Source organism: Medicago sativa, chromosome 1 (genome assembly GCF_051527215.1).
Source record: "Medicago sativa cultivar Bolivia chromosome 1, Bolivia_mono, whole genome shotgun sequence".
In the NCBI taxonomy this organism is placed as follows: Eukaryota; Viridiplantae; Streptophyta; class Magnoliopsida; order Fabales; family Fabaceae; genus Medicago; species Medicago sativa.
Window position 1 is genome coordinate 34,529,205 of NC_140749.1, and position 27,654 is coordinate 34,556,858.

The window sequence follows — 27,654 nt, forward strand, 5'->3', positions numbered from 1 at the left end:
ATTTCTAAGCATATCTTTAAATTAAAATCTAAAATTTCAAAGCATATAACCCCACGGCTCTCTTCTCTCCGATTCTCTTTACCGTAAGGAAAATGAAAAAAATTATGAGGTCTTTGATAATCACCTAACCTTAAACATTTGATGTTAATAATTTAGAAAAAGGGGCCAACTTGACTAACGGTAGTACCGTTAATGGACTTAACTATAACAACAATTAATTATGGGACTAAAATAAATTAATAAATAAGTTAAAGAACTAAATATCATTTCATCCAAATTAAGAGACCCAAAACATAATTTCATCCAAATTAAGAGACCTAAAACATAAATACCATAAATTTATTGTGATTGCCCTCACTTAGGGTCTTTGACCCCAATAGGAGCCCCCCTAAGGTATTTCCATGGCTTAGGCCTTTTGGACCTGCTATGAAACCAATTTTCGAAATAATAGCAAAACTTCTGTTTTTTTTTTTCATGGCTGGATTTACCATTTTTAAAGCGTGGTTCTCATGTTAATTTCGCTCAATAGAAGAATGAATATTAGAAAGTGTTGAAAAGAGAGTATCAATTACACTCCTATTGGATCTTTGATCCTAGTAGACGCCCCCTCAAGGTATTTTCTTGGCTTAGACTTTTTGAACCTGCTATGAGACTAATCTTCAAATCGGTGGTAGGACTTCTGTTTTTTCATCAGGGCTGAACTACCTTAGACAACTCTACAAGATGTTGAAGAATGTGTGTATATATATATATATATATATATATATATGGGTTTTGCTAGAAGACACCTTCTATTAGAAGGTGTTTTTTAACAAAGTTATAACTAAAAAGTGGAAGTCACACATTGAGGTGTGAGTTGCTAAAAGACACCTTTATGGGTGGCTTCTAGCAAAACCATATATATATATATATATATATATATATATATATATATATATATATATATGGCAGATTGTTTCTTGTAATATGACCTAGAGTTTGACTCAACTAGATATCATACTTCACCATGCGTGTACCAATTCAACCATTTTTAAGGATTGATGTCGGTTCTAAAGGAAATAGAACCTTAGTAATCTGAAGTTACGAGTTTATAAAAGACACTACTTCTTGCAATGAATGCCTTTACAAAATTCGATTATATTTTTTTTGGACAAACTCACCAGATTCTGATGTCCACTTCTGAACTTAATTTGTCTGAAAATCCATTTTTAGACGGTTTCTTATTATAGCATGATTCCTTCCTAACAAACCTTCTAAAATCAGTTTTTAAAATTGGATCCCTCAAAAACACCAAAATCTATAGTAAACCCATTTTTGTATAATCTCAACACCAAAATCAAAAATCAACACATTCCAGCAACATTTTGGTCATAATCATCGTGTAAAGTACTCCTTTGCAATTCAAGCTTTTATGCTGGATATTTTTTACCTGAGCATACGTTTGAATACTTGTATGCAAACATAATCTTTTTTGAGCAAACATAATCTTTTAAAAAAATGAAATCATCCCAAACTGCATATTGAACAATACCAATTAAAAAGTAAAAAAAAAAAATGAAAAACAGCCATGGAGAATAATAAGGAAGTTACTAGACACTCTACTAAATAAAATAAAATTGAGCACTAGGAAAATCTTAACTTTTCTAAATCCTTTTAGTCATATGAACTAGAGTATCCATGTCTCTAAACTTTTCTTTCAAATCAATGTTGCTAGATCTTTCTATTTTGTAATGTGGAGCCATTAGTATAAATACCAGGCATACAAGCATTGAAACATAATAACAACTTTCATTAAGAATATTAGAGAGTTTATCTATCTCCACCTTTCCTTTTGTCCCTGAGCCATCCTATTTTTCACGTTCTTCTTCGATGTCTGTCGACGGAGAGATTCACCGCCGGGGACGGAATTTGAATCGGCGGAGCAGGGGAAGTGGTGGTTGCAGCGACGGAGCGATCAGATTGTGAGAGTGCGATCAAATCTGATGGTTGTGAAGTGTTTATGCACGGTGCATAAGGAAATGGCTTATGCACCATAACTTTTGCCGTATCCAGTGGGCACTTGTGAACCACGGACACCTAATTTTATTTTATTTTTCTTCTTCTACTTCTACTTCTTTCTTTCTCTTCTTATTCTTCTTCGTCATCTTCATAAATTTCATCAAATAAACCCAGGAAAAAATTCATCATCAAATCAAATTCAAGCCTCTTTGTCTTTAAATTAAAATCTAAAATTTCAAAGCATATAACCCCACAGCTCTCTTCTCTCCAATTCTCGTTACCGTAAGGAAAATGAAAAATATTATGAGGTTTTTGATAATCACCTACTTAATCAACTTTTTTTTTTTTGAGAGCACCTACTTAATCAACCTTAGATATTTGTAATAATTAAAAAAAAGGACCAACTTGACTAATGGTAGTACTGTTAATGGACCTAAATGTAACAACAATTAATTATGAGACTAAAATAAATTAATAAATAAGTTAAAGAACTAAATATCATTTCGTCCAAATTAAGAGACCTAAAACATAAATACCATAAATTTATTGTGATTGCCCTCGCTTAGGGTCTTTGACCCCAATAGGCGCCCCCTCAAGGTATTTCCATGGCTTAAGCCTTTTGGACCTGCTATGGAACCAATTTTCGAATTAATAGCAAAACTTATATTTTTTTTATCATGGCTGGATTTACCATTTTGAAAGTGAGTTCTCATGTTAATTTCACTCAATAGAAAAATGAGTATTAGAAAATTTGTTGGAAAGAAAGTATCTATAGCACTCCTCTTAGATCTTTAATCCCAGAGGGCGCCCCCTCAAGGTATTTTTTATGACTTAGACTCTTTGAACCGCTATGAGACTAATCTTCAAATTGGTAGCAGGACTTCAGTTTTATCATCAGGGCTGAACTACCTTAGACAACTCTACAAGATGTTGAAGAATGTGGTGTTATGGGATAGTATCAATTTAGTCAAAAATTGTGACAGTATCGATTTAAATGAGACGGGAGTGGGTTAATTAAGCGTGAATTAAATCTTATATATATGGCAGATTGTTTCTTGTAATTATTTTGTGTATTCTAATCACTACTTGAAGCTTGTCATATGCTTTTGTGTAGTGAATTCGTAAAATATTGCCTCAAAAAAAGATATTATTGATTTTGAAACACAAGAACATTGATTACTTCTTGAAGCTTCTCTTTTGCTTTTGGGTAGTGGATTCGTAAAATTTTGCCTACAAAAAATTCTTTCGGAACAGAAGAACATTAATTACTTGCAAAAAATGGGAAAAGCGGTTTATTTAATTTCTCTTTGAAATGAGACCTAGAGTTTGACTCAACTATATATCATACATTTACCGATTCAGGCATTTTTAAGGATTGATGTCGGTTCTTAGGGAAATAAGGTCCTAGTAATGTGTAGTTACGAGTTTATAATAGACACTACTTCTTTCATGGCATGCTCTTACAAAAATCTAATCATATTTTTTGGGACAAACTCACCATCGATTCGGATGTCTGCTTATGAACTTAATTTGTCTGAACATCCATTTTTAGATGGTTTCTTATTATAGCATGATTCCCTTCCTAACAAACCTTCTAAAATTAGTTTTAAAATTGGATCCCTCTAAAACACCAAAATCTATAGTAAACCCATTTTTGTATAATCTCAACACCAAAATCAACACATTCCAACAACATTTTGGTCATAATCATCGTATAAAGTACTCCATTGCAATTCAAGCTTTTATGCTGGATATTTTTCACCTGAGCACACGTTTGAATACTTGTATGCAAACATAATCTTTTTTGAGCAAACATAATCTTTTAAAAAATGAAATCATCCAAACTGCATATCGATCAATACCAATTAAAAAGTAAAAAAAAAAAAAAAAAACATCAAAAACAACAATGGAGAATAATAAGGAAGCTACTAGACAGTCTACTAAATAAAATATCATTAGAAAAATCTTCACTCTTTTAGATCCTTCTAATCATATGAACTTAGAGTATCTATGTCTCTAGACTTTTCTTTGTAATCAATGTTTCTAGATCTTTCTATTTTGTAATGTAGTCTTACTAGAGTAGTAAAAATAGGGTTCACTACTAAATGTTTAGGCATACAAGAATTCAAGCATTAAAACATTCAAATAATAACAACTTTCTGAGTTTCTCTATTTTCTCCACCTTTCCTTTTGTCCATGAGGCATCCTATTTTTTAATCAGAGGTAGTAAAACTGCTCGAGCCAAAGAAAAAGAACTTGCAATGAAACAATGGTGGAGAAATGATGAAGAAGGGAGTGGTGTACTATGGGTGGGACGGGGGGAGGACCGAGAGAGAGAATGATAAAATTGATAATAATGATTGTTAGATAATGGTTGATACAGAGATTTCATCATGTCAGCCATCGTTGCATTTGATGTTAATAAATTCTTAGTTTTAACAAGTTTTGTTGAAATTGTTATTGTTGTAGCTTCAAACCATTGTTATATAATCAATTTATTTTAATTATGAAATAAATTCAAGTATTACATATCATCTATTATTTACAAAATAATTACCAAATATCACGTTTGCCATGTATGCTGCTTATACAGTAAAAAAAACATAGGACAAATGGTGCCAAATCAGCAAGAAAATGGATTTCTGCAACACAAAAAAAAAAAGCAAGAAAATGGATGCAACGACTTTTAAAAAATAAAAAAATTGCAAGGACATTTTTTAAAACAAAAAAAAGTTTGAGGGACCTAAACTCACCATATTTGCAGGGACGATTAGCACATTTTAACCATATCTTAATTTGGATGATCATAAGTGTATGGATACATCCAAATATAAGTTTGTCTTTCTACTTGTTGTCAATTGCTTATCACGGATACATCAATTTGACGCAAAGTCGGGTAGAGAGCAAAAGCAAGCTCCACGTCAGCTAATCGAAGACTATCAATAAAAGGAAATGTTGTCCTTAAATTAACACAGCTTTAAGCCTCAAAAAAATTAAGGTGAAAAGAGCACAAGAAAATCTTTACAAGTTAGACCCTGTAGGAAACATATATATAGACATTTCCCAACAACTCGAAGCGCCATCTCCAACTAAAGCAAAGTGAAAATCCCTCGATGGGTGAATCGGGCAATAGAAAACATTCAAGTATACCTATGCCTATACTTTCTATACAAAACCCAACCCAAAATCTTATGTACTGAATGACAGGAATATAAAATCAACCTCCTGAACACCTAAAATTGCTCCGGTGTAAATTTGTTTAAATCACTATTCAAGGCTATACTCAGCACATCCTAGGCTGAACAGAAAAATGGACTTGGACGGACTACAATTCATTACGCTTCTTTTTACCACCACGAGAAAGCTTCTACAGCAGCTGGACATGGTAATACCAAATTGACTGGTCAAGATGATACAAGCTTTTCTCTAGTTGTAGATTTTTATTGGTTTATCAAACGCATGACGATTCTGCAAAATTGAGAAATAATCATAACAGGCTTCTAAAACCAATAAATGAAATTAATTCCAGTGAAATTACAATCATATGTCCATTATTGCCATTATTATATTGTAAACTAACATACCCCAAGTGTATAGACTAAAACACAATCACCAATTATTGTGCCTAATAATGGCTGCTCTATTTTCCAATTAGTTGAGAACAGAAGTTTTGTGAGGGGAAGGGATTCCACGTTCATGTTAAATGTGTGTCTTGCATGGTAAGGGGATAAACACTTGGGAGGTATGATATAATAACAAAAATGCTGGAAAGAATATCATGTCTGGATGTGTTTAAATGAGCTTTTCTCTTCCATAATTTTTATCTAAAAATATGCCTTACTTTTATCTAAAAATACACTCGCTAACTCATTGTCCACTACAACACATATCCACTTCATGACAAGGCTCATATTATACTTCAAACAAAGGAGGAACTAGTTTCCTGATAATATATTACCTGATTGGCTGTATATGATCTTTTTGGTGAATTGTCAGTGTGCTCCAGTCCAAGGTATTGCTCCCATGCGCCATATATGTCCCTTCTCTACACAACCAAACAATATTTATGTTATTACTAAATCTCGTAGAAAACTGAAGAAGCTGACCCCTAACTCCATGAACATCCACTCAAGCTCAGAAACAGATCACAACTAAAAGGTGGAATTAGAGAGCAAAGGGAATTGAAATTACCTGAAACCGACTGGAAATAATATCTGAATCTTGAAGGTACTCAGGACGTCCAAGTGAGACAAATGCAAACTTCCACTGCAGGGAACAGACAGAGAAGAAATAATTTAAAAAATCATATTATTGAAAACCTAAAAGCTTATTTGCAACTGCCAGAAATACAAGATTGAAACAATTTTTCAGAGTTACTAGATATTAAAGTAATCATGCAGACCTGATGTGTTTGAGACATCATCATTTTAATAAATTATATATATGCAAATATAAATTATTTATATACATATCTGACAAAACCACAGCATATAGAAAATGCTTCAAACACTAACAAGCCCCAGTATCACACTGAAAATAAAACACCCAAGTTCCAAAATTCACTTGAGCTCAAATATTTTATGAAGTGTTTCAAAATCAGTTCACACTAATATATCAAACAAGGACCTTGTGGGCTGTGGATGTCAATCATTCATTAAACTCTCCCCCAAGCAACCATGTTTGTTCCTAAAATCCTCAACACGCTCAAATTTTTATTCTCAGTTTTTTACTTCAAATTCAAATGGAAGTCTATCATAGCTTCCTTTTCTTAATTTTTGCCCCAAATATCACCGTATTAAGTTACATACAATAACTAATATATACATCTACAAACTGAATTCAAAAAAATAGTTATGTGTCATACGATACAAGTGGATTAAATGTCGATTTAAAACAAAACAAAACCCAATCTATATAAATTGTTGTGCATATCTTTTTCTACATGAATCAAAACATGTATATCAAAATCGATTCATTTGAAGCAGTGATGAATCCGGAAATTTTATGTTGTGGGGGCAGACATATATATAAACTATTGTACTTTAATATTATAAAAATATTAAATATACAAATATTACTTTTTTAAATATAATTCAACCAATCGTCAAGGCACTTGATAAAGTAACTGATCTGCTGTTTCAAAAAAAAAAAAATTGATCTTGGTTTGATAAACATTTGCCAAGTGTATTAGTATATTAAATTTTCTAATTGAAATTCCATTGTTGTTCAAATGACTATGTTTGTAATAGTGCATTACGTTAGTCTCTATTATACACTATGCCAAGCTAAACTATACTAGCATATATTTGTAAGTTCAAATCTTAGTGGGGGGCAGTTGCCGCCACATTGGTATAGGTAGGTCTGTTCCTGATTTCCAGCATGAATCGTACCTGCCCGTGTAGCATGAATCGTACCTGCCTGTGTAGCTAACCACTTTTCGGTTCATTTTATTCAAGGCCTTGATCGTTAATTATTTTGATGTTCGTATATAATATTTTAGTTGAAAGTTGCATCAGAATTAAAAACAGTTAAATAGGAGCAGATAATTCAATCACATTCGCAATATTTACCTTCAAAAACTCCTCATTTGGAACTTGCAACTTCTTTTGTACCCGCAATTTGACATCAGCTAAAGTCTCACCCTCACGGATAACCAAGAAGAAAGGGTCTCCAAAGTTCTGAACATGCTGATATTCCCAAAGCACCACACCAGTACATAACATTTGAAAGTTTTAGAGGTAGTAACAAATGTAATTTGGTTGAAAAGGAATTTAATTTCAGAAGTATTTTGAGCACTAAATAAAAAGTATAGACTGCAAAGCCATTTAGTCTAACCATCTGATTTTGAGCAGTGTCTTTCAAAAAATGATAAACATGTATCATCCGATCGTGAGGGCCAAGGCTTTTCTCTTCTTCCGGGATCTGCGGCAACGAAAAATCCATATAAAACTTGTAGCAAAAAACTAATTTCGAGAAGAATAATGTGTGGGGAAAAGTATGACATTGCAGAAAAATTGATATTGACGATAAACTCAAGAATAATGTGTGGGGAAAAGTATGACATTGCAGAAAACTTTAAGCCAAAACTAATTTTTATAATAGTTTAGTATAATCCAATTTTTTCTAAATGAGACAGATACATGTACATTCATAATAATGTTTTAGTTTGTCATGTGTTTAATTTTATATATGTTGATGTTATTTAAATTCCTGCTTATTGTGCTGTAACGGAAGTGCTCACTAAGCACAAAGACTTTCCCTACCTTGGATTGGAACGTCATCCCTTCACCCTAAATATTGTCATCTATGATAAAAATGTTATTATGTTATAAAAAGCAAATTATCGAATCCAAAGCAGTACAGTATTTAACAGATCAGATTTGTTCATATTTAATATAGAAATCAATTCAAACTGCAACTTGTTTTTATTTTTAGATGGGATAACTTTTGGCTTAAAATTAATCCAGACTATTAGGTTTTTATATTGGGCCTAACTCATCGTCACAAAACTGACATGTAAGATGAGAGGCGCCACTCTTTATAAACTCATATCAGGTCTTATCTTTATCCTATGTGGAACTCGGGTTTTTCCCAATACACCACCTCATGCCCAGCAGTATTGGGCTCGGTCCTTGGATATAAATGGTGGTTGGCCAGAATTCATAGGCTCTAATATCATATTTGTTTTTTAGATTGGGCATAACTCATCCTTACAAAACTGGCTTGTAAGGTGAGGGTGTCATTCTTTATAAACTAATTTCCTCTGAAACTGCAAAGGCAAGCACCAAAGTCAAACTCAAATTATAAACCCACAAGTTGAAAGTGGTCTCAACAGAACCACCCCGAAACCAAATTTGCCAGGTGCAACAAGTTAACTACGGCGTCATGAAAAGGATTCCAAATGCAATTATTATAGTGAAGCCAAAAGCATTAGAGAACATGGGGCAGGTTGAACCTTATTAGCAATTATCTCACACCCTATATTAAACTTATAGGGTGTGAGATAAAAAGGGAAGTGAATGAATAAGGTTTAATGTGACTGATGATGATTTGGGTAGACCATCATCTGTCATTTCCAATATCTCAAGTCTAAATTCTAAATAATAACAGTTTGTCCCAACAACAAAACGATATATCATTATAAAACATCATATATTTACCTCCTCTGCTCGTAATGTCCAATAATGATCATTAATATTCTCAATCTTCTCATTGACATGAAAAATCTGCAATAGATAGATCGTACGATATGATGAGAATTACTAAAAACATCAGTCATTATCCATTGTTTAGAACCAATGAAAACAGAAGCACATAACTGATATTATATGAAAAATATGCATTGAGTTATAGATGTAACAACTAGGTTGTCAATGTAACACATAATCTATCATGTTACGACTTTATTTTATGTAGCTTATTCAATAAACCTGCAAGCTTCTGGTCATGGAAAAGGAAGTTTTTCCCATCATAAGAGATAGAAAATAATGATGACAAGTATTTAAGCACTTGGTGAACCCACCCACAAAAGCTAGCTATCAAGGGGGAAGAAGACAAAGTCACTTAAATACTCCACCAAGCATCCCATCTTACTTGATTTTGAATTTGGACACCCCATAATACCCATATACCTATCATAGCACAGCCCTTGAGAACTGACATACCCATGGTTGGCACTCTACAACACTTAATTGCATTAAGTGTATAGTTAAAGCAGCACCTAATGGTCATTTCACAACCGTCCCTGACGGTTATTAATTAAAGCAGCACCTACTGGTCCCTGACGGGATTTTAACTATGTCCCTTGAGGCTACTAGGTTAAACTCGTCGGGTCCTAATTTGGAAGGAGCGCTATAGTAACTGCATTAAGAGCAAGCTAAATTACTGATATTTTCCCAATCTGACACTTGCCACTTTACAACTCTAGGATTGCATGAGTGCTTGTCCCTATTAGGGGTGTGGCTTCCAGGAACACCGCATGAATAGACATTTTTCCTCGTAAAGATACTGAACCATCACCTAGCATACTCTAGGAAATCATGTTTACTGATAATGGCTCAATGTTGGTATTTCAAAGTAAAAAATTCAAAATCTACGTATTATCTTCACCTTGTAGATCTTGTGATTAAATACTTCAACCAATCTAAGTTCCGCATCAGGATGTGATAAATCTACCTGTTTCAAAGGGAAAATATATTAGTTAGAAACTCCATTAATGCAGCAGTCACAAGTGTTTAGCACAATAACACAAAAAGGAAATCTTAAACATTTTCTTATTAAGCGTAGTGGAGATGAGGATGTTGTGTTGGATTTGTGGTAAGACTAGATGGGATGGGATTAGAAATCATGTCAATTAGACGTTTATTTTGATCTCATACATTACAGTCAGCTATGGTCTGATTTAGACAGAAATCTTCTATTAAAATATCAAAATATAATACTAGGAAAAAAAAAAATACTCATCTAAGTATTGGACTAGGCAGACAAAACCAAAAAAACATGTCTAATCATGTGAACAAATCTGTCTGTGCCTATAACTCACGTGATTTGGTGTATTACCTTTGATTTTAGATCATTAATTACATCTGCCACAGTACTGTGCTTCTGTAATCTAATTATCATCACCTGAACAGGGATAACTTGGTTAGAAATATAAATATAAAATTAGTAAAGTAAATAACTCTGAAAAGGAAAAGCAACCACCGACAGCACTAACTTCATCCTTGGCATCATGATGGAAAGCAATCTTGAGCGTTTTTAGGTTTTGCAATTCCGGAAGAGGAATATCCAGTACTTCATAGTATAGAATATCAGAAGCCTAGACATAAAATCAAATAAAATAGTTTAGCATAATGAAAGCCAACGAAAAACCCAAACCTGGTTTACGTCCATTCAACACTGCATGGATTCTAAGATGTAACTGCGTCTTTTTAAAAATGCAGCGCAATTAATAACCTGATTGTAGTGAACCAGCATGTCAGACAATTGATCCACTCCTCGGTACTTGATAGGCTGTGGTTTAGGTTGCTGGGAGTAGCAGTTATGAGATGTAAGTCTGATTTTAGAAGGATCATTTAAACCAAGATGTTGGGAGACTCTTTCTACAACATCATCATAAGTGTGAAGCTTTGACCTAGTTCATGACAGAGCAGATATGAACTACCAGAGATATGGTACAGTTAACATAAAATGACTTTAATAAAACAAAAGAATTGTATGTTCGAGAGAAACTCACAGCTCAAGACTGAACTCATCTTCCTTGGGTTTCTCCAAAAACCTAAAGCGAACAACCTGCACATGAAAGCAAATTAATTAATTGAAAAGGACTTCAAATATTAGGCTATACAGAACTCGTACCCAAAACGTAAGATTATTTTCAGTATATATGATGTTTAATCATTACAAAGAAATGTAGAATCAAATCAAATCAAATACACAGCGCCAGTTAATACAATCTGGAAAGATGTGTTATTTGTGTGAATTCTGTGTAAATTGTGTGTCTATAATGAGATCACGCCCTTCTATTTATAATGGTTTTACAATGAATACATTGAATGCTTATTTAGTGATCACTAGGCAAGGAAGTGGCATACTCCAGAAGTAATAACAATCAATCTAGGAAGTTATAAAATTAAAGGAATATCTAAAGATTCTTAATTTTAACACAATCCATTATGAATCACAAGTGAAAGGCAAGATGGCCACAGAAGGACTTCTAGAATCCAAACGGGTTACGAAGACAGAAATTATTATTTGGACCAAGTAAAACCTCAAGGACTGGTAAAAAAATGTCCAAAAGAATCAAAAGACACGTCCAACCGTCTGAATGAGCAGAACATTAGAGAAGTTAGATAAATGTATTAAAAAGGAGCTGCAACTCGATGTGCATGGTGGACTCTGAAATAATTGAGATTCAGTTTCGTAAAACACTATTCCTGTAATTCTGTCAAAAAACACTTAAAATTAAACATGATTACATCCTAACTCACATATCACTATTCCTGCAGACCTCTCTTTCAATCCTAATCAAAGCTTTTTGTAACAACAACCAAATTGAATTCACCACACACACCACCAAGGTGCTATTCCAGGACAACTCTTGTGTTATTTAAGTTTACCATTCAACTCTCCACAATTTATAATCCAATCTTAGTGACATTGTAATTTTCCCTGCTAAAGATTGCATTACACAAAACTTCCAAAGACTTGGTTTTATATGGACATATGCTAATGATTAAAAGAATTTACGAATATAGGATGTGTTTCTATTTACCGGATATGTTTAATGTTCTGTTTATTATTTATGCTACTTTGAACATGTCATGTCCACATCTGGTTCTGCATATTCAAATTCCAGGAATTGTCGTTCATAAATACAATTCTTGTTCATCTGATACTGGTAGTCCACTTATGATATACGTCACAATAAGGAAACCTGAAGAAATGATCATAGGAAATCCCCATTGGAAATAGATTGTATTGCAAACAAAATTCCACCGAATCATAATATTCAAAAGGGTCTGGGTATGTTATAGTCAAGTTATGGGTATAAAGTTCATCCTTGAGAAACAAATAAATACTGGGAAAAGATGCCAAGTTTGGTTGATATGATTGCTAAAGATCTATGACAGTGATGGAATAAATTAACGAGACTCCTGGAAAGATCTAGGGCAGTTTTGGAATAAATGAATGAGTACTCCTGGAGTGGAAATCTTCATGGTTAAGTTTATAGTAGGCTGTGAGACGAAAGCATCAAAAGACAATCTTTATAATAGGCCATTATTAGTCCTAACTCCTAACTATTCCGACAACTACTATTGTAATTACTTTTACTGTATAAACAATTCAGACCAAAGTAATCAAGTGTGAAAGTATTACTCCATTACTTTATAAAGTATTATTATTATTACGGAATCCACACCCCAATACATGAGAAAGTTTAGAGAAAAGAGGATAGAATAGTTGCAAGGCTTTTCCCTTCCAAGATTCCAAAGCTTGGTCTTTCCCTACAAATTTATAATCAATAACCGCCTACCCCCCCTTTTCCAATCACTTGTATATTTATTCTACAAATACTTCTCTAACTAAACAAATAACTAAGAGCCTGTTTGAAACACTTCCCAAAAACTCTTTTTTAGTTTTTAAAAACTTGAAAATTAAAAACTTGTTTGCTAAACTATTTTTAAAATTACAGTTTTGGAAACTGTTTTGAATTTTTTAGTTTTGGGGCTAAAAAACTAAAACTTGTAAAAGGATAACTATTGTGAGAAGAGGACTTGTATATTTCAAAAACTGAAAACAAAAACTATTTCAAACAGGCCCTAAGTTTCTAACTAATTCTCCCTATTCTAACTTCTAAAAGATAGAGATCAGAGAAGTGTCCACACAACAATTACATTAATTATTTTGCATTGTACATGATTCTTCATAGAGCATGAAGACATAGAAATAGAGGAAACAGCGACTTAAAAGTTAAATATCAGAGAAAAAGAAATTATAGGCCAATTAAAATAAATAGTACATACTTGACGGTTTTGCACATATTCAAAGAATGAAGGAACATCTGGATAGCAATATTGCTGCTGTCCATCGCCAGCTGGAGGGGACTTCTGAAAGCAAATAATATCACCATCCTCTAGCTGCTCAAAACACAACCAAGCAAACAAAAGTTACAATCTTAACTGCATATATATATATATATATATATATATATATATATATATATATATATATATATATATAGAGAGAGAGAGAGAGAGAGAGAGAGAGAGATAAATCTAAAGTCAAATTCTGACTGATATATATAAATCTAAAGCCAAATAATGAACACTTAAAACAAAAATAAGAAATATAAAAACTTGTAACATTCTCGAAAGCACTCGAAAACCAGTATATAATTTATACCTGATTGTCACGAAAAGTGGACTTCTGGTCAACATGTTCGCACATGATTTTGGGATCAAATTTTATTTCCTGAATATGCACAACGGAATGTAAGCAGTGTCGCGCTATATTGATATTTCAATCATGGAAGATAATTATAAAAGAAATGCAGATTGACTAACCTCAAACAGATCAATTTCTTCATCCGGATCAAATCCAGCCATTTCATTTAGCTTCTTCAATATATCTACTGGCTTTCTGCTACCCACCACGAAAAGCCTCCCAACATACCTGACGAAACAAAAGAAAATATATTTTAATAATTAAATGGAGTTCCAATCCTAATCAGTACTGTCAAATTGTCATCATGGCACTATCATCGTGTTACAACATGGGGATATTGCGCCAGCCACCATACGCTGCAACACCTCAAGTTCATATTTATATGAAGGATGTTTGGCTGGCCGCAGTAATCTGCAAATGAAAATACTGATCCTACTTGCAATTGGTAAAGCACGTACCTAAGCTTCTGACTTGAAGGTTCATAAAGTTTAAAGAATAGCAGCAACTCCTCTTTCAGCTTCTCAGGAGGACGAATAGGACGCAAATCCTAATTCATTGTGCAATGCATAAATAACAAATCCATGTCAGCAGTGACCCAGTTGAAAAGGAGGGAAAAATACTAATAGCAACAACTACACTATTGGAAAGATGCAATGACTAAGAAAAAACATTACCTGCCCCATTTCTATTTCCAAAAATAACTTTAACTCTCCATTATTTGCCTTATTAACTTCCCTTAACTGTCCAACCTAAAATGATAAAAATGTTATGTCACAAATAGTTATCAAGGTAACCATTAAATATACACTTAAAAAAAAAAAAAAACTTACTCTCACTCCATTATTCATTTATCAAATTGTTTATTAAACCCTTTTATCATGTCATTATCAATAAATATTGGAAGAACATGAATTCATTTCAGGAGTTGAGAGGTGGAATAAAATTTATCAGACAACATTAATACATTTATGTTTAAGAAAGGAATAAAAATTATCCGACAACATTAATACATTTATGTTTAAGAAAGGACAGCCAGAACACAGGTCACAGACACGTTAAGACATGTTTTTGGATTGGCTTACGAACAATTTATTTTGGGCTTCTTTACTAACAGTTATTTTTCAAGGTGTTTGGGATAGGGGTGGAAACAGGCTGGGCAGAGCTAGGCTTTGCAAGGCCTAAGCTTGGTCTGGTCATAAAAGGTGGGCCTATTTTTAAGTCTAGCTTTTTTGAAAGTCTGGTATGGCTTGTTAGCCTACTCAAAAACCTATTTCATATGAACGTGATTAAATAAGTAGTAATCTGACTTATGTTTAAATAGACTAATGAACTGATAAACCAATGATTTTAAGCTCCCCATTTTGATATTTAACACGGCAATTTAGAGAATCATACTATATATGATATCATATTTCAATTCTATTTTATAACTATATTTAAATATGAGAAAAACTAATGTAGGTTGATAAACTTAAATTACTGAAAAGAGTAGCAAATTTATTATTCAATCCAGAATACAAAATGTAATATAATAGTAGTAAAATAATATTATTCATATTTACTTAAATAGGCCAGCCTATTGGGACTAAAAGGTTTTATTTAACGGCATGTGGCCTGACCTTTTAAGCTAAATAGGCTTCTAACAAAAGCATCATCCTTCTCTATAAAAGAAAACACTCTGGCATGGGCCTGAGTAGGCTAGGTTGTAGCCCCCTGTCAGTCGGTCTGGCCTATCCATACCCCTACTTGGGAGCACTTACGGAGCAGCTTATGATATGCTCAAAATAAGTTGTTTATATTTAGCTAATCTATAGAAGCTCTCCAGGATCAGCTTATTAAAACAGTTTATTAATTGTATAAAAGTAGTCCGACCATATTTTCCCTTTGACTATAGAAGTAACTTATACACATCAGCCCTTGTGTGATAAGCGTTTTTCCTATAAAGATTCCATGGTTAATTGATCATGCATTGTGGTATCAGAAACTGTATTGGTATATGTTAGGTGTCTATTAGCTGGGGGTTTATAAGTAACAAACCTGCAATTAGTGAAGTATATAGAGGAGGAATAAGAATGACCTAATGGTACAATGGCTAAATACATTGTTAAATAGAGTAATCAACAAAAAATCTCTAATGAAATTATTGAAAGTAGAACTTATTAGGAGAGTAAGGAAAAGTTTGATGGTTATAAATAGTAAGGGAAATGAGAATGAAATTATCTCTGTATTTATGATAGAATTGGGACCTTAGATTACAGACCTCCAGACCATCGAAGATCTGGATCAGCAATAAATTACCAGGTTCTCATTAGTATAGAAGTTCAAAAAATATAACAAAATATCACAATAAAACTAAAAGCATACTAAGTGTCTCACACTGATACAAACATCAAGACCCAGTTACTATTTTAAAGTGTCTGGGCTTCATTGGATGCCTGATACTAAATCTCAATAAACTATTAGCTCCCTTCTACCAAAAAAATAAACTACCAGGTCCCTACAATTTTACAATACGGTCAACATGAACATGACACGGTATTTTAGTAAAAAAAAAAGAATTTTGGTTAGCAAGTACCAAAAAAAAAAACATTATTAAGGATAACAAACAAATCAGTCTTCAAAATCACACACTACCATGGTTAAGATTGAGGTTATCATAACGAAGATCAAACTCATAGAGACTTTACAGCCACCTGCTATTTATGAAATAATGAAACACATAACATTGGAAGTTCTTTGATCTACTTACTGCCTGTGCTTCCTCCTGAGCTGTCACTGGTCTACTTGGCCGAAATGTATGGTTTTGGCGCTTTGCCCACATCCAAAAACGTTGGTACTCAACTGGTATGCCAAACTCTTTCGCAACTTCTTCCTGATCAAAGCTTCATTATCAGAAAAATATGAAATAAATTCAAATAATAATTAGTTTTATAGGACATCTAAAGCCAAATAGATCAACAATACCAAAGGATGAAGAAGTAAACAAGGAATGTGACACTGTGCTGTCTAGTGTTTATTCATGAAAGAAGGGTACAGCATTGAAACAATAAGCTTGTAACTACTTGAGATAATCACATGAACTGACTAGCCCCATGTTTGGACAAACTTCAATCAGAAACCTAATTAATTAAAAATAATGTTCCTAAATCCTATTATGATTTGCAAAGTTGAAAACAACACAAAAAATCAAAGAGATGGAGCAGAGTCCAAAACAAAGAATAATTTAACATAATTCACCAAATGCAGGCTACATCCAATAGGCAACTGACAGCAAAAATTTCAGTGTGTGAATACAGATGCAGCAACAGAGATCTACATAGGAATTACAAAATTTTCTCACTCATTCTTTTCCAGAAGGATCTCTCAATTTCATAGAACTTATATCTCTTGATCACACCCCAGAACGACTTTTTTTTTCCACTCTTTCAGTTCTAGTTAAACAGATGACAAAAGGATACAATCATCAGACATATGGCAACAATTGCAAGGAGACATTCACTCCATTGGGAAAGATGAACAACTACTCGTGGAAAAATGGTCTATAGAGTTTGAGATCAAAGCCAAATTAAGGATTGATTAGACACTAATTACATAATAAAATCATAGGTCATACCTTGAAAATGGTAAATGGCATCTGTTTTTGAATGCGAAAACTTCGCACTTTATCATGATCCACAAGATCAAAGAATATATCCTTTCCAATTTGCTCGTGCAGATCACCATCACGAGCAATCTGGGGCCAACAGATGAATAAAATAAAATTGAATGTCACCTTACAAACTCTTAATATCAATATCATACAAAGCACCCAAAAGAAAAAAAATAATGACAACTGGAAAAGGAAAGCTAGAGTTGTGACCTTTACAATGGTGTACAAATGAGCCTCAGCCTTTTCCTTCTTCTTCTTCTCTTTTTCCTCTTGTTCTTTCTTTAACCTTATCTAAAATGTATTGTTGAAAAGGAAGCATGTTAAGTTGAAAATACAAGATAAAAATCATATGAAATCAGTGAATCAGACAGCTTACTTGAAGGTGGCTGGCAATGTCCTTCTCATCCACATTACAAATTATCTTATCCTTGTCACTTTCACGAACATAGACAAGCATGTAAGCATTTGAGTACTTTGTAAATTTAAAAGGAGAGTTGTTGAACCCAGGATTTGTAAGAGGTAACTGTCAATAACAAAAAGATAAAGCAAATAAAAACAAGCATTAATATGTCAAAAAAGCAACAACACAACAAATACCAAAAACAAAACAAAAATAGAGAGAAGCCAAACAAATGCAAACAGAATATTACCTCTTCTTCACCACCATACTGCTCTTCTAAAGCCCTGTTTGTATCTTCTTTTGTTACCCGTTCATCATCGAATTTAAACCTGAAAACACACAAGTTACATTTTCTTTTCAAAATTAAAGTCATAACCAAAAAACATGGATATAATACTAGATTCAAGAACGCCACAGCTACTTATATCAGTATCTCAAATTGTCAATTCATGCTACAAGGATAGTCATATGTGGCACTATGTACAGAAACCATAAACAAAAATGATGAAACTTTTACCAAATAATCCAGATACAAGGACAGTTTTTCACAATATTATTTCAAGTAACGATAAAAAAGGATATGGAACTTTGTGGTTTAAGTCAATCCGGTCAAAGTAAAACCAATCATTTAAAAATGGCTACCATATTCAATATGTGACAGAATTTACAATTGTGTCTTACACACCCAGTTTTGGCAAGAGATTTAACAAAACTGAAACAAAATATTATCAAAGCAAAAAGAAAAACTAATTAACAATTCCCTTCGATCCTGCAATATCAACAGAAAATAAAAAAGCATATCCCAAAACTGAGCACATTAACAGCAATACTGCTCTTCTACAATTTCAACAAAAAAACATATCCCAAAACTGAACACATTAACAGAAATTTTGCTCTTGGTAATCAGTTATCTCACTATATAGGTTTCATGAAAAAATAAAAAAGTGCACAGCAATTATAAACTATGATGAACACTATAAAAGCTATCAATTTTAAAAAAATTCCTTAGACTGGATCATACCACTGATTTGAAAGAGTCGGGCGTATATAAGCATAGTAGTGTCCACCATGAACTCCACCGCTGTGAACCAAAACACTGCAAACAAACAATGAGCATTTATTGGTCACCGGCATTGTAAGTTTCTTAAATAATCATTCATTATATACATATAATATAATAAGTGGATTCAGTTTTGGTCATCAACAGATAGTCCAATTATAAAGTTATAAAGTTATCCGATACAAATTGGCTACCTAGAAGCGAAAACAATATTTTATCAGTCGGATGCTTAACAACCTACTACACCCAAGTATTCTTTGTTGCATCACTACGAAGATATTTCATGACTAGTCACACACAACTAATATATGCGATCCTAATATATTTTCCGGACTACCTTTATGTAACTCCTTCATGAGCACATTGTGTTTAGCTATTCCTTATAGCCTTAGGCTAATATATATAATATGGTAATAATATGAGCTTGAATATATAATATGGTAATAGTATGAGCTTGATTGTCTTTGAATATATAATATGGTAACAATATGAGCTTGATTGTCTTCAAAGTATCCTGGCTTAGCAAAAATTCAGCAAGTAGACATAATGAATAACTGAAGAAAAGTTAAAGTTCTAAAATCAGCATACAGCTTCTTGCCAAAACAATCTGTAACTAGGTTGAAATTGCAGCATCCAGAAACTTCAACTAATATCAAGTAACACTAAGCTATACTTCCTAATGGGTTGTAGTACCGTAGAATCCATGATAGTCAGTCCAATTAAGAACCAACTATCCTAAAACTTAAAGTTCTTGGTTGAAGATGCACGAAGGGTTTAATTGCATCTCTTAACACACACCCTCACCTCGAACCATTTAGGCTTTAAAGCACAATGTTCTCTAATCAATTTTCATTGTGTGCTGAAATTCAAGGTTTAGTTTAGAACGGGGCAGTAACTACTGAAATCCTAATAAATATGTCATGGAGGCTCCAATACCAGGTCAAGAACCAACTATCCCAAAAGATTATGCCGTTAAGCAAGGGTGCATGAGTAGGTTTTATCACATCTCCAAAGTCTAAACAAACCCATTAATTGAATTTGCTGTCAACGTAATTCATAAAGACCATGCTAAAAGTTAAGTCAGGCAGATGTCAACAATAATGACTGAAAGAAAGTTATTATTGGACTATGGGTTGTAGGGACACTCCAAATATTTTGCCCTGGGCGTGATAAGGTGTAATGAAAGTCCCACAATAGATAATGATACGGATATGGCCTAAATATTGACTATTTGTCAAGATGCAGCCTTTTGAAACATAAAAAAGAACTCTACAACATACTAATCATTTGATTTCGGCCATGCTTCTTTCAATAGGTTCAAAATAATAGGAGACAAAGAGAGTAGGATAGGAAGGTTTTGAAATTCACTCATTATTATTTGGTAAAAAGTGCATAATCGATTTTAGAATGCTTTCCTCTTTAAGGACAAAACTTTCATCGCCCATCCATGTTTCTATTGTGCTAATTGAGTATGAACTAGCTTTCCATTCCAAATTTTCTACCTACCCATTTTCCCCCAATTCAAACAAGCATTAAAAAGAAAAAAATTTGCATAGTCAGATACGTGAAAGAGTCACCAAATCAAACAGAAAAAAAAAAAAAAAAAAAAAAAAACTGATATCCTTATTATTTTTAAAAAAAAAAAATATCCTTATATTTAAAATCAACAAAGTAAATTTTTCAATACCTGTGAAGTGTATAAAGGTTGCGAATACTTCTGTCTGCGTCAGGAGATAGATACTTCCCATTATCCCTATCAAGATCTAATTGTAAGGGGAACTCATAGCGGTCATTGATCTGTTTGCAATCAAGTTAATGGCCATTACAGTTACAGGCGTCGAAGAGTAAGAGATTATTAATGCAGTACTAAACCAACAAAACAAAAATCGTTCATTTTATTCACATCCAATGGCAAAATAATCATCAAAGTAAAACACAAAGACACACAACAAATATTTAAACACCAGAGTAGGAAAAGAAGTTTGGTGAGAAACAAATATTACAGGGTCAAATTCACAGAACCCCAAAATGGATATTTACTATTGGAACGTTAAAGCATGGATAAAGGCTGCATTACTACCAGCAAGAAAATAAAATAAAAAGTATAAATGGATACAAGAATATAGAAGGTGAAGGGTTTTTATTGATTTTTTAATCTAGTACTAACCTTTACCATAGTGTCTCGCGCAAAATCATACTCAAACCGTTTTAACTGAAGCTGAAGAACAGGTGGAAAATCAATGAACAATACACCCTTTCTTGCTTCCTGAAAATGAAATCACAATCATGATGTAAAAAAATAACCAATCTAAAATATGAAGAAAAAATAGTAGGTAATGAAGTTCATTCTGACAACCAAAAGCTAAAATACATGGTTAAAGATTTTACCTGTAAACCATACTGCTCTGCATGATACTTGTTATCACCCTCAAGCTGTTCTACTTCCACATACTTATCAAAAGAAGCATACACATCTGTACAGCCTTTGACATCAAGCTGAAGATCTACAATGAAATAATTGAAATTCAGAAGGTCTGCGAATAGAAGAATGATGTGTAAACAATGGCATCCTAAAGCCAAAAAATACCTACCATAAAATGATTCTTTTCTTGTTGATTTATAATCCACATTCATGCATTCAATATAGTTCATATGGTGGCCTTCAAACAACTTCTGTATAGTGCCTTCCACAACAGTTCCCTGAAAAGTGGAAGCCTCAATAAATAATCTTCGAGATTATACGCAAGTATGAATTGTCAACAGTAAAATCTAATTTACCTACAAAATAACTATGAGAAACAACCATTAAAAAACCTTTACCTTCATTTTGTCTTCTAGCTTTTCACAGAGAACCCTGTTAAGTTCTTGGACATCATGCTGCATGAATGAATCATATGTATCCCATCCAAAAGATTTGGTTAACTCTTTTGTTGATACACTGCTGTCATTATACTGCAACTTGTAAAACAAACTCTGTAATGCCAGAGGGATGCTCCCAGATGGCATATCATTTTCAGTCGTGGGCATATGATACACAGCCTGAACAAACAATATTAAACATAAGGCACATCCTTCTTTCGGAAAAAAAATTAAAAAAGTCATACCCTACTGACTAACCTTTCTGAAATAAGGAATGTGATACAGTGTCTGAAGAAGAGAATTCATGTAACAAGTAGCTCCTTGGTTTTTCAAACCGACACAACCAGTTTCTTTTTTTGAGTCATGTGCCCAGTAATCAAGATCTTTGCGCACATTCACATCAGCCTCAAGTATGCATCTGTCTTCCACAACATAGCCTCTACTAGGATCATACAATTCAGCAAGAGGCATGAAATTAGTGAAACCCCAATCACTCTCACGCGCATTAAACTGATGCTGTGTTTCTGCAATATCAAAAGGCTCAAGATTATTATTCTCTATAAATGAAAAGAGAAGTGCTCCAAACAAGTTATCCTCAGAAAGACAAAAAACATGAAAAGTACAAAAAGTAGAGAGCAATAGAGACTAAAAATCCAACATAAGTATTCAACTCTCATTATCAAACAGAGGAATTCAGTAAAGAAAAAATGGCTAGAGATCTAAAGACAGAACAGAAATACAAGGAAAAGGTAAAACAAGAAAATTTGAATTCATTAGTTTCTCAAAAATTTATGATCTTGAAAAGTGAACATTTATGGATTGTTGAGAGAAAAGGAATGAGACGTGTTTCTTTAAATTGATGTGTCATGTGTGTAAACCACACAACAGAAGACGTGTTTCTTTAAATTGATGTGTCATGTGTGTAAACCACACAACAGAACTATGTTATAAAGACATGAAGCAAAGTTAACAAAGATTTATAGTAATTGTTACCCAAGTTTAAAGCCAGAAATAAATTGTATTATTAAATTAGAAATAGATGCATTCAGAAGATAACATTTCTAATGTCGGATCAAAAACTCCCCAAAGAAGAGACATGTCTCTCTCTTCCTAAACCTCTTAGGTTCCAACAAAAGATTATTCTGAATGCCTTTCTCTCCATCCCCTCTCCCTAAATGCCCGGATCCTCCTGTAACAAACTGGTCACATCAGCAAACGTAACCCATTTCCTATCCAGCCCACTTGTTGGGCGTCGGCCCAAACTGGATATCTAACACAACCCACCGCTAGAAAAAATAACCTTAGCCCTCAAGGCTGTGATAAAAAAAAAAAATTAAAAAAAAAAAAAAAAAAAACGACTTTTGAAAACAGAGTTATCTGTCCAGCCTATGACCAGAGGAAGAGATCTTTGTGACTCTTCTTAAAGTAACCCGGGCATGACCATGGAATAACCTCGATTGTAACCAATATCCCTTAAAAATCACATGTAGATGTCGTCCTTACAAGTAAAGTAATTGGTCAGCTATACATGTCATCTTCTACGTTGAATTATCGAATTCATCATTCCATCCTATTTCATTAAAGCACCAACTAAAACTCTTACGTATTTTTATTGTACTAAAGTTCATGATCTTTCTTAGAAATAAAATTCCAGTGTTCATGCAATTGAAAAAAATACTTGACTTGCAAAGCTTGAAAAAGTGTTATAATTTTGTCATTTATAATCTTTGACTTGCAAATAACTAGTGTGTTTGGGAAAGACTTGTGTTTGCATCAAAAAAGAGGGGGAAAGAACTGTGTGAGGTCTAAAAAACTGCAGCAAATCATTTGTGTTAATCCTGCATTCCTGCTAAGAATAGTTGTTCAGACAAAGCACTTAAACTTGTATGGAAGATATTGTCAAGAAGGAACCTTTGTCAGCTTAAATTTGAGTGCGAAATTGGAATAGAAATTCACAGGGGAACAAAACAGACTGGACAAAAAAACAAGCAGAACGACATCCTTCCAATTACAATGATACAATCTAAACACTTGACTCAAAATAACCTACAACAACATCCTAACTTTACCACTCTCGATAATCTGGCAACATAGATCAAACGATGCTAATGCTATAATTAATTTTAATGAGTGAGTTGAACGTAAAGTGATTATGTTTGGATACATTTACAAAAAAAGTTATTTTATGTGTGAATGTGTATGGTAACTCGGAAGCTAAAAGTTATACATTTACAAAAATTAATACTTCAATCACACTTAATTGGCTTTAAAAAATAGTTTAGAGTCTGTAATATATGAGAGAAAAATTGACTTTAAAAAACATTTTCTCCTGTCCGTAATATATAAGAAAAAAGTAAGGCCTAATGACGCCTCCCCTCCAAAACCTTCCATCCAAACATATACCCGAGTGTTATTAAATATCCAATATATCAGCGCTATACCGCTATATTGTATAGGAATTTAAGATACAATCCTCTGTTAACAATGCGGAAATGCAGCACGGCGCGTGGCGCGTAGCAGGGGCTATTTCGGCGGTGCAGCCACAAAAAAATTTAATACTAAAATACCATGCTATTAAACAAACAATCTCCTTTCATTCACTTCTCCTCCTCAGTTTTTCACAGTACAATCAAAGATTTCTTTCATTTCTTCTCATTCTTCTTTCATTTCTTCTCATTCTTCTTCTCTTGACCGTGAAAAAGGATGAAGGGTACAATTTGACCAGCGTATACTCCGATCCAGCGGCACCGATTGTACAATTTTGACCATGAAAAAAGGTTTTAAGTGAATATCGGCCGCTTAGACCCGATTTTGGCCACCCCGCTCCACCGAATATCGGCCACTTCACCCGCTTTCTCCAAACGCTCCGCCTTGTAGCGCTGCATCGCGTTTTGTCATTTTAGGCCGCTCCGCGCCGCGATAGCGCCGGTAGCGGCCGCTATTAACAACCGAGATACAATCTCAACATGGTATCATAGCTTATCAATTTGGGCCACCGACCAATTATACACACGCACCAAGCCCAATAGTGTTGGGCGCAAGGAGGGTATATTGAGAAAAACCCAAGTCCCACATTGAATAGATAGGACTCTCCGATGAGAGTTTGTGAAAAGAGGCACTCCTCACCTTACAAAGGCCTGTTTTGTAAGGATGAGTTATGCCCAACTTCAACGGACGATACAAAATCCGATATGATTTAGCAACTTTGATATTTCCAAAATAGCGGCAAGATTGCACATATCGGTTATACCCATAATGGCATGAATAGAGGAATTATCAATTTTTTAGCGGTGTTCCAATCTTAATGTACTTTTTATGATAAATCTCAAATCTTTATTTAGTTCTTACAATTTCTCATCGGACTTTAATCTCGGGTAGTTCTTTTTTTGTTTGTTCTATTCCTCTATTTTTTTCTTTTTTCTCTCGTTCTTTCTTAGATATCTTTTACTCTGTTTTTTTTTATCTCCTTTCCTTATTGTATGATTTATTTCTTCTATTTTGTTCTCTGCTTCTTTTTTTGTTTTCTTTCATTTATTTTGTTGATGAATTTATGCAATAATCTATGCAACTACGCATCATGCTTTATTATTTGTTTGAACTGTTGAGATTTTGAGTTTTATGTCAAGTCATTTTTAATTTCTGTTTATGTAGCTTTTATTTCTGCATTTTTAATTTATGTTTTAAGTAGTTTTTATTTGTGTGCAGCATGCTTTATTTTATATACAATTATTTATTTAAACTGCTTTGCGGCTTCCACTATTTGCCAAATAAGATTTTTGATGATCTGATATAAGTAACACTGGCATACCCTTAGCTTTAAGGTAGAATTGATTTTGAAGCAAGAACCAATGTTGAAGTTGGAAGCTAAACATAACAAATGTGTGGTCAAGCCAAACCTAACAAATGTGTGGTCAAATGAAGTTTGACTAACCCAAAGTGAATCTAGGTGGTCCAAACATGGAACCAATAATAGGTCAAGTCTTCCTTAATAGTTTTGAATGTAAATTTTCTTGGTCTTCCCCAACTTCTAGCAAATAGACTATCCTCCATCTGATTAATCCCTTAACTACAGAATCAATGGGTCTCCTTAACTTACTCTAATGTTATCATTTCTAATCTTATTTCACCTAGTATTTCAACCCAACATAACCTAGGGCCATAATAAATCAATTTCAAAAGAAAAATGCCAGTCAAAGCAATATATCTAGACACCAAACTGCCAAGACCCTATTGCCCTTCATTTCTTAATTTTTACACTGTCAACATAACAGAAGTTACAGAACTCCTATTAAGGTTCTCATACATTTAGCACCCCACAAAAGGGAGCAAATTTCAGTTCTGCTGCCACTTAAATACAACATAATCAAGAGAAATATGTCTCAGCGAATATCAGTTGCAGAAGAATAACCTTTTCTGACGGAATATTTACTGTGAACCTGATTGACCACAGTTAAGCTGAACTGTGCAAATCTAGTCCAACCATAAGGCATCGAACCTGCATCTGCAACATCTATATACATTGACAGATGTTCAGCATTGTTCCCCTTCGGAAAGATCAGTATCCGCCTGCATGTTTAAATCAATATAAGTCGAAACAAAAAATAGTTTAGCCCCCGTGATACGCATAAATATTGAATATTATACATGGATTAACAGCATCAGAAGTGGACAAACATACCATTTATAGCCACCAATAGTGAAAACATCGGAATAATGTTTCTTTGGAAGCCTCGAAAAATTGTCAATAGTCCATGTGAATCTCCCAATTGGCGGATCTTCAACTGCCACAGCATCCACTGTACTTGTGTTTTCTGCTTGAACTACTACCAAATACGAAAAGGACAAAAATCAAACTCGCGAAAATAAAAATCAAAACTATCAAAACAACAAACCCTAAAAAATTAAATTGACACTATGTCATTCCACACATTCATTCACTGAACTCTCGTAAAGCATAACATTATTTCAAAAGAAAATTAAACTCAAAATTCAATCAACACTAAAATTTCACACACTCATTGAGTAACTTCTCCAATAACAAAACCATAACAAGAATTCAAAAGAATCACATTTAAACAAAATAAAAATGAAAACAATAAAAACCGTTACAAACTAAGTTGACACCATTTCGTTGCGCACATTCATCCCCTAACATTTCCAATAACAAAACCATAACATGAATTCAAAAGAAAAACTAAACTATCGAAATTCAATCGATATCGTAAAAATTTCACACACTCTTCCAGTAAACTTCTTCTCCAAAAAAAAAAAAAAAAAAAACCATCACATTACATTACCTTCCATAGGTTGAGGACCTTCAACAACAACAGCATCAGAGTTAGGAACAAGCATCTCAGTATCCTCTTCAAGATTCTGTTGCTGCAGACAAAAATTCAAAAAAAAAATCACAAAAATTCAGATCCAGATATCTTAAACCCTAGTAATCATCATCGAACAAAAAAAAATCAAAAAAATAAATAAAAAAAAGATCGTAAATGAAAATTGCAAGAACAACGAAATGCGGAAATCGAAATCGTTCGGTAAATGAAATTGAAACAGAAATTGAAACGCGATTGATTACCTCTAACGGAGGAGTGGTGGTGATAGTCATGGATGAAGAGAGCGATGAAGCGAGCGAAGAAACTAGGGTTTGAGAATGATGAAAGGGATTTGAAATCGCGATATATAGAGAGAGTGATGAGAAGAGAGTGAAGAGGAGAAGGGGAAGATGGGTTTTGGCTT

At 33.5% G+C, this 27,654-nt stretch overlaps 1 protein-coding gene across 8 annotated transcripts; it reads right to left on the bottom strand.

The window, feature by feature from the left end:
- Window positions 1-4,941: 4,941 nt before the first annotated feature.
- Window positions 4,942-27,651, bottom strand: LOC146954551 (ubiquitin C-terminal hydrolase 12-like). 8 transcript variants are annotated; one of them, XM_085717069.1, is made up of 32 exons: window positions 27,494-27,651; window positions 27,210-27,285; window positions 26,591-26,732; window positions 26,321-26,478; window positions 22,171-22,436; window positions 21,874-22,092; window positions 21,645-21,753; window positions 21,442-21,557; window positions 21,221-21,319; window positions 20,741-20,850; window positions 19,015-19,089; window positions 18,244-18,322; window positions 17,970-18,116; window positions 17,804-17,884; window positions 17,558-17,677; window positions 16,694-16,816; window positions 14,619-14,693; window positions 14,403-14,491; window positions 14,064-14,172; window positions 13,903-13,971; window positions 13,524-13,637; window positions 11,234-11,289; window positions 10,954-11,131; window positions 10,715-10,816; window positions 10,558-10,623; window positions 10,108-10,173; window positions 9,159-9,224; window positions 7,834-7,920; window positions 7,569-7,685; window positions 6,190-6,264; window positions 5,957-6,043; window positions 4,942-5,466 (listed from the first exon to the last, which is right to left on the bottom strand). In XM_085717069.1, the coding sequence occupies exons 1-32, from the start codon at window positions 27,521-27,523 to the stop codon at window positions 5,425-5,427; spliced, it is 3,348 nt and encodes a 1,115-aa protein (XP_085573195.1). In that variant the 5' UTR covers window positions 27,524-27,651; the 3' UTR covers window positions 4,942-5,424. The 8 variants fall into 8 exon arrangements, with proteins under 8 accessions (XP_085573195.1, XP_085573189.1, XP_085573193.1 ...); XM_085717063.1 differs by having other exon boundaries at window positions 10,706-10,816; XM_085717067.1 differs by having other exon boundaries at window positions 26,591-26,735.
- Between the last annotated feature and the right edge of the window lie 3 nt (window positions 27,652-27,654).

Bases quoted from the DNA above. Each gene is read 5' to 3' on its own strand.
- LOC146954551 (XM_085717039.1), bottom strand. From the start codon at position 27,523: ATGACTATCACCACCACTCCTCCGTTAGAG. The intron at 14,694-16,693 runs GTAAGTAGATCA...TTATCATTTTAG, and splicing joins CTCAGGAGGAAGCACAGGCA to GTTGGACAGTTAAGGGAAGT. The intron at 9,225-10,107 runs GTGAAGATAATA...TATCTATTGCAG, and splicing joins TTAATCACAAGATCTACAAG to ATTTTTCATGTCAATGAGAA.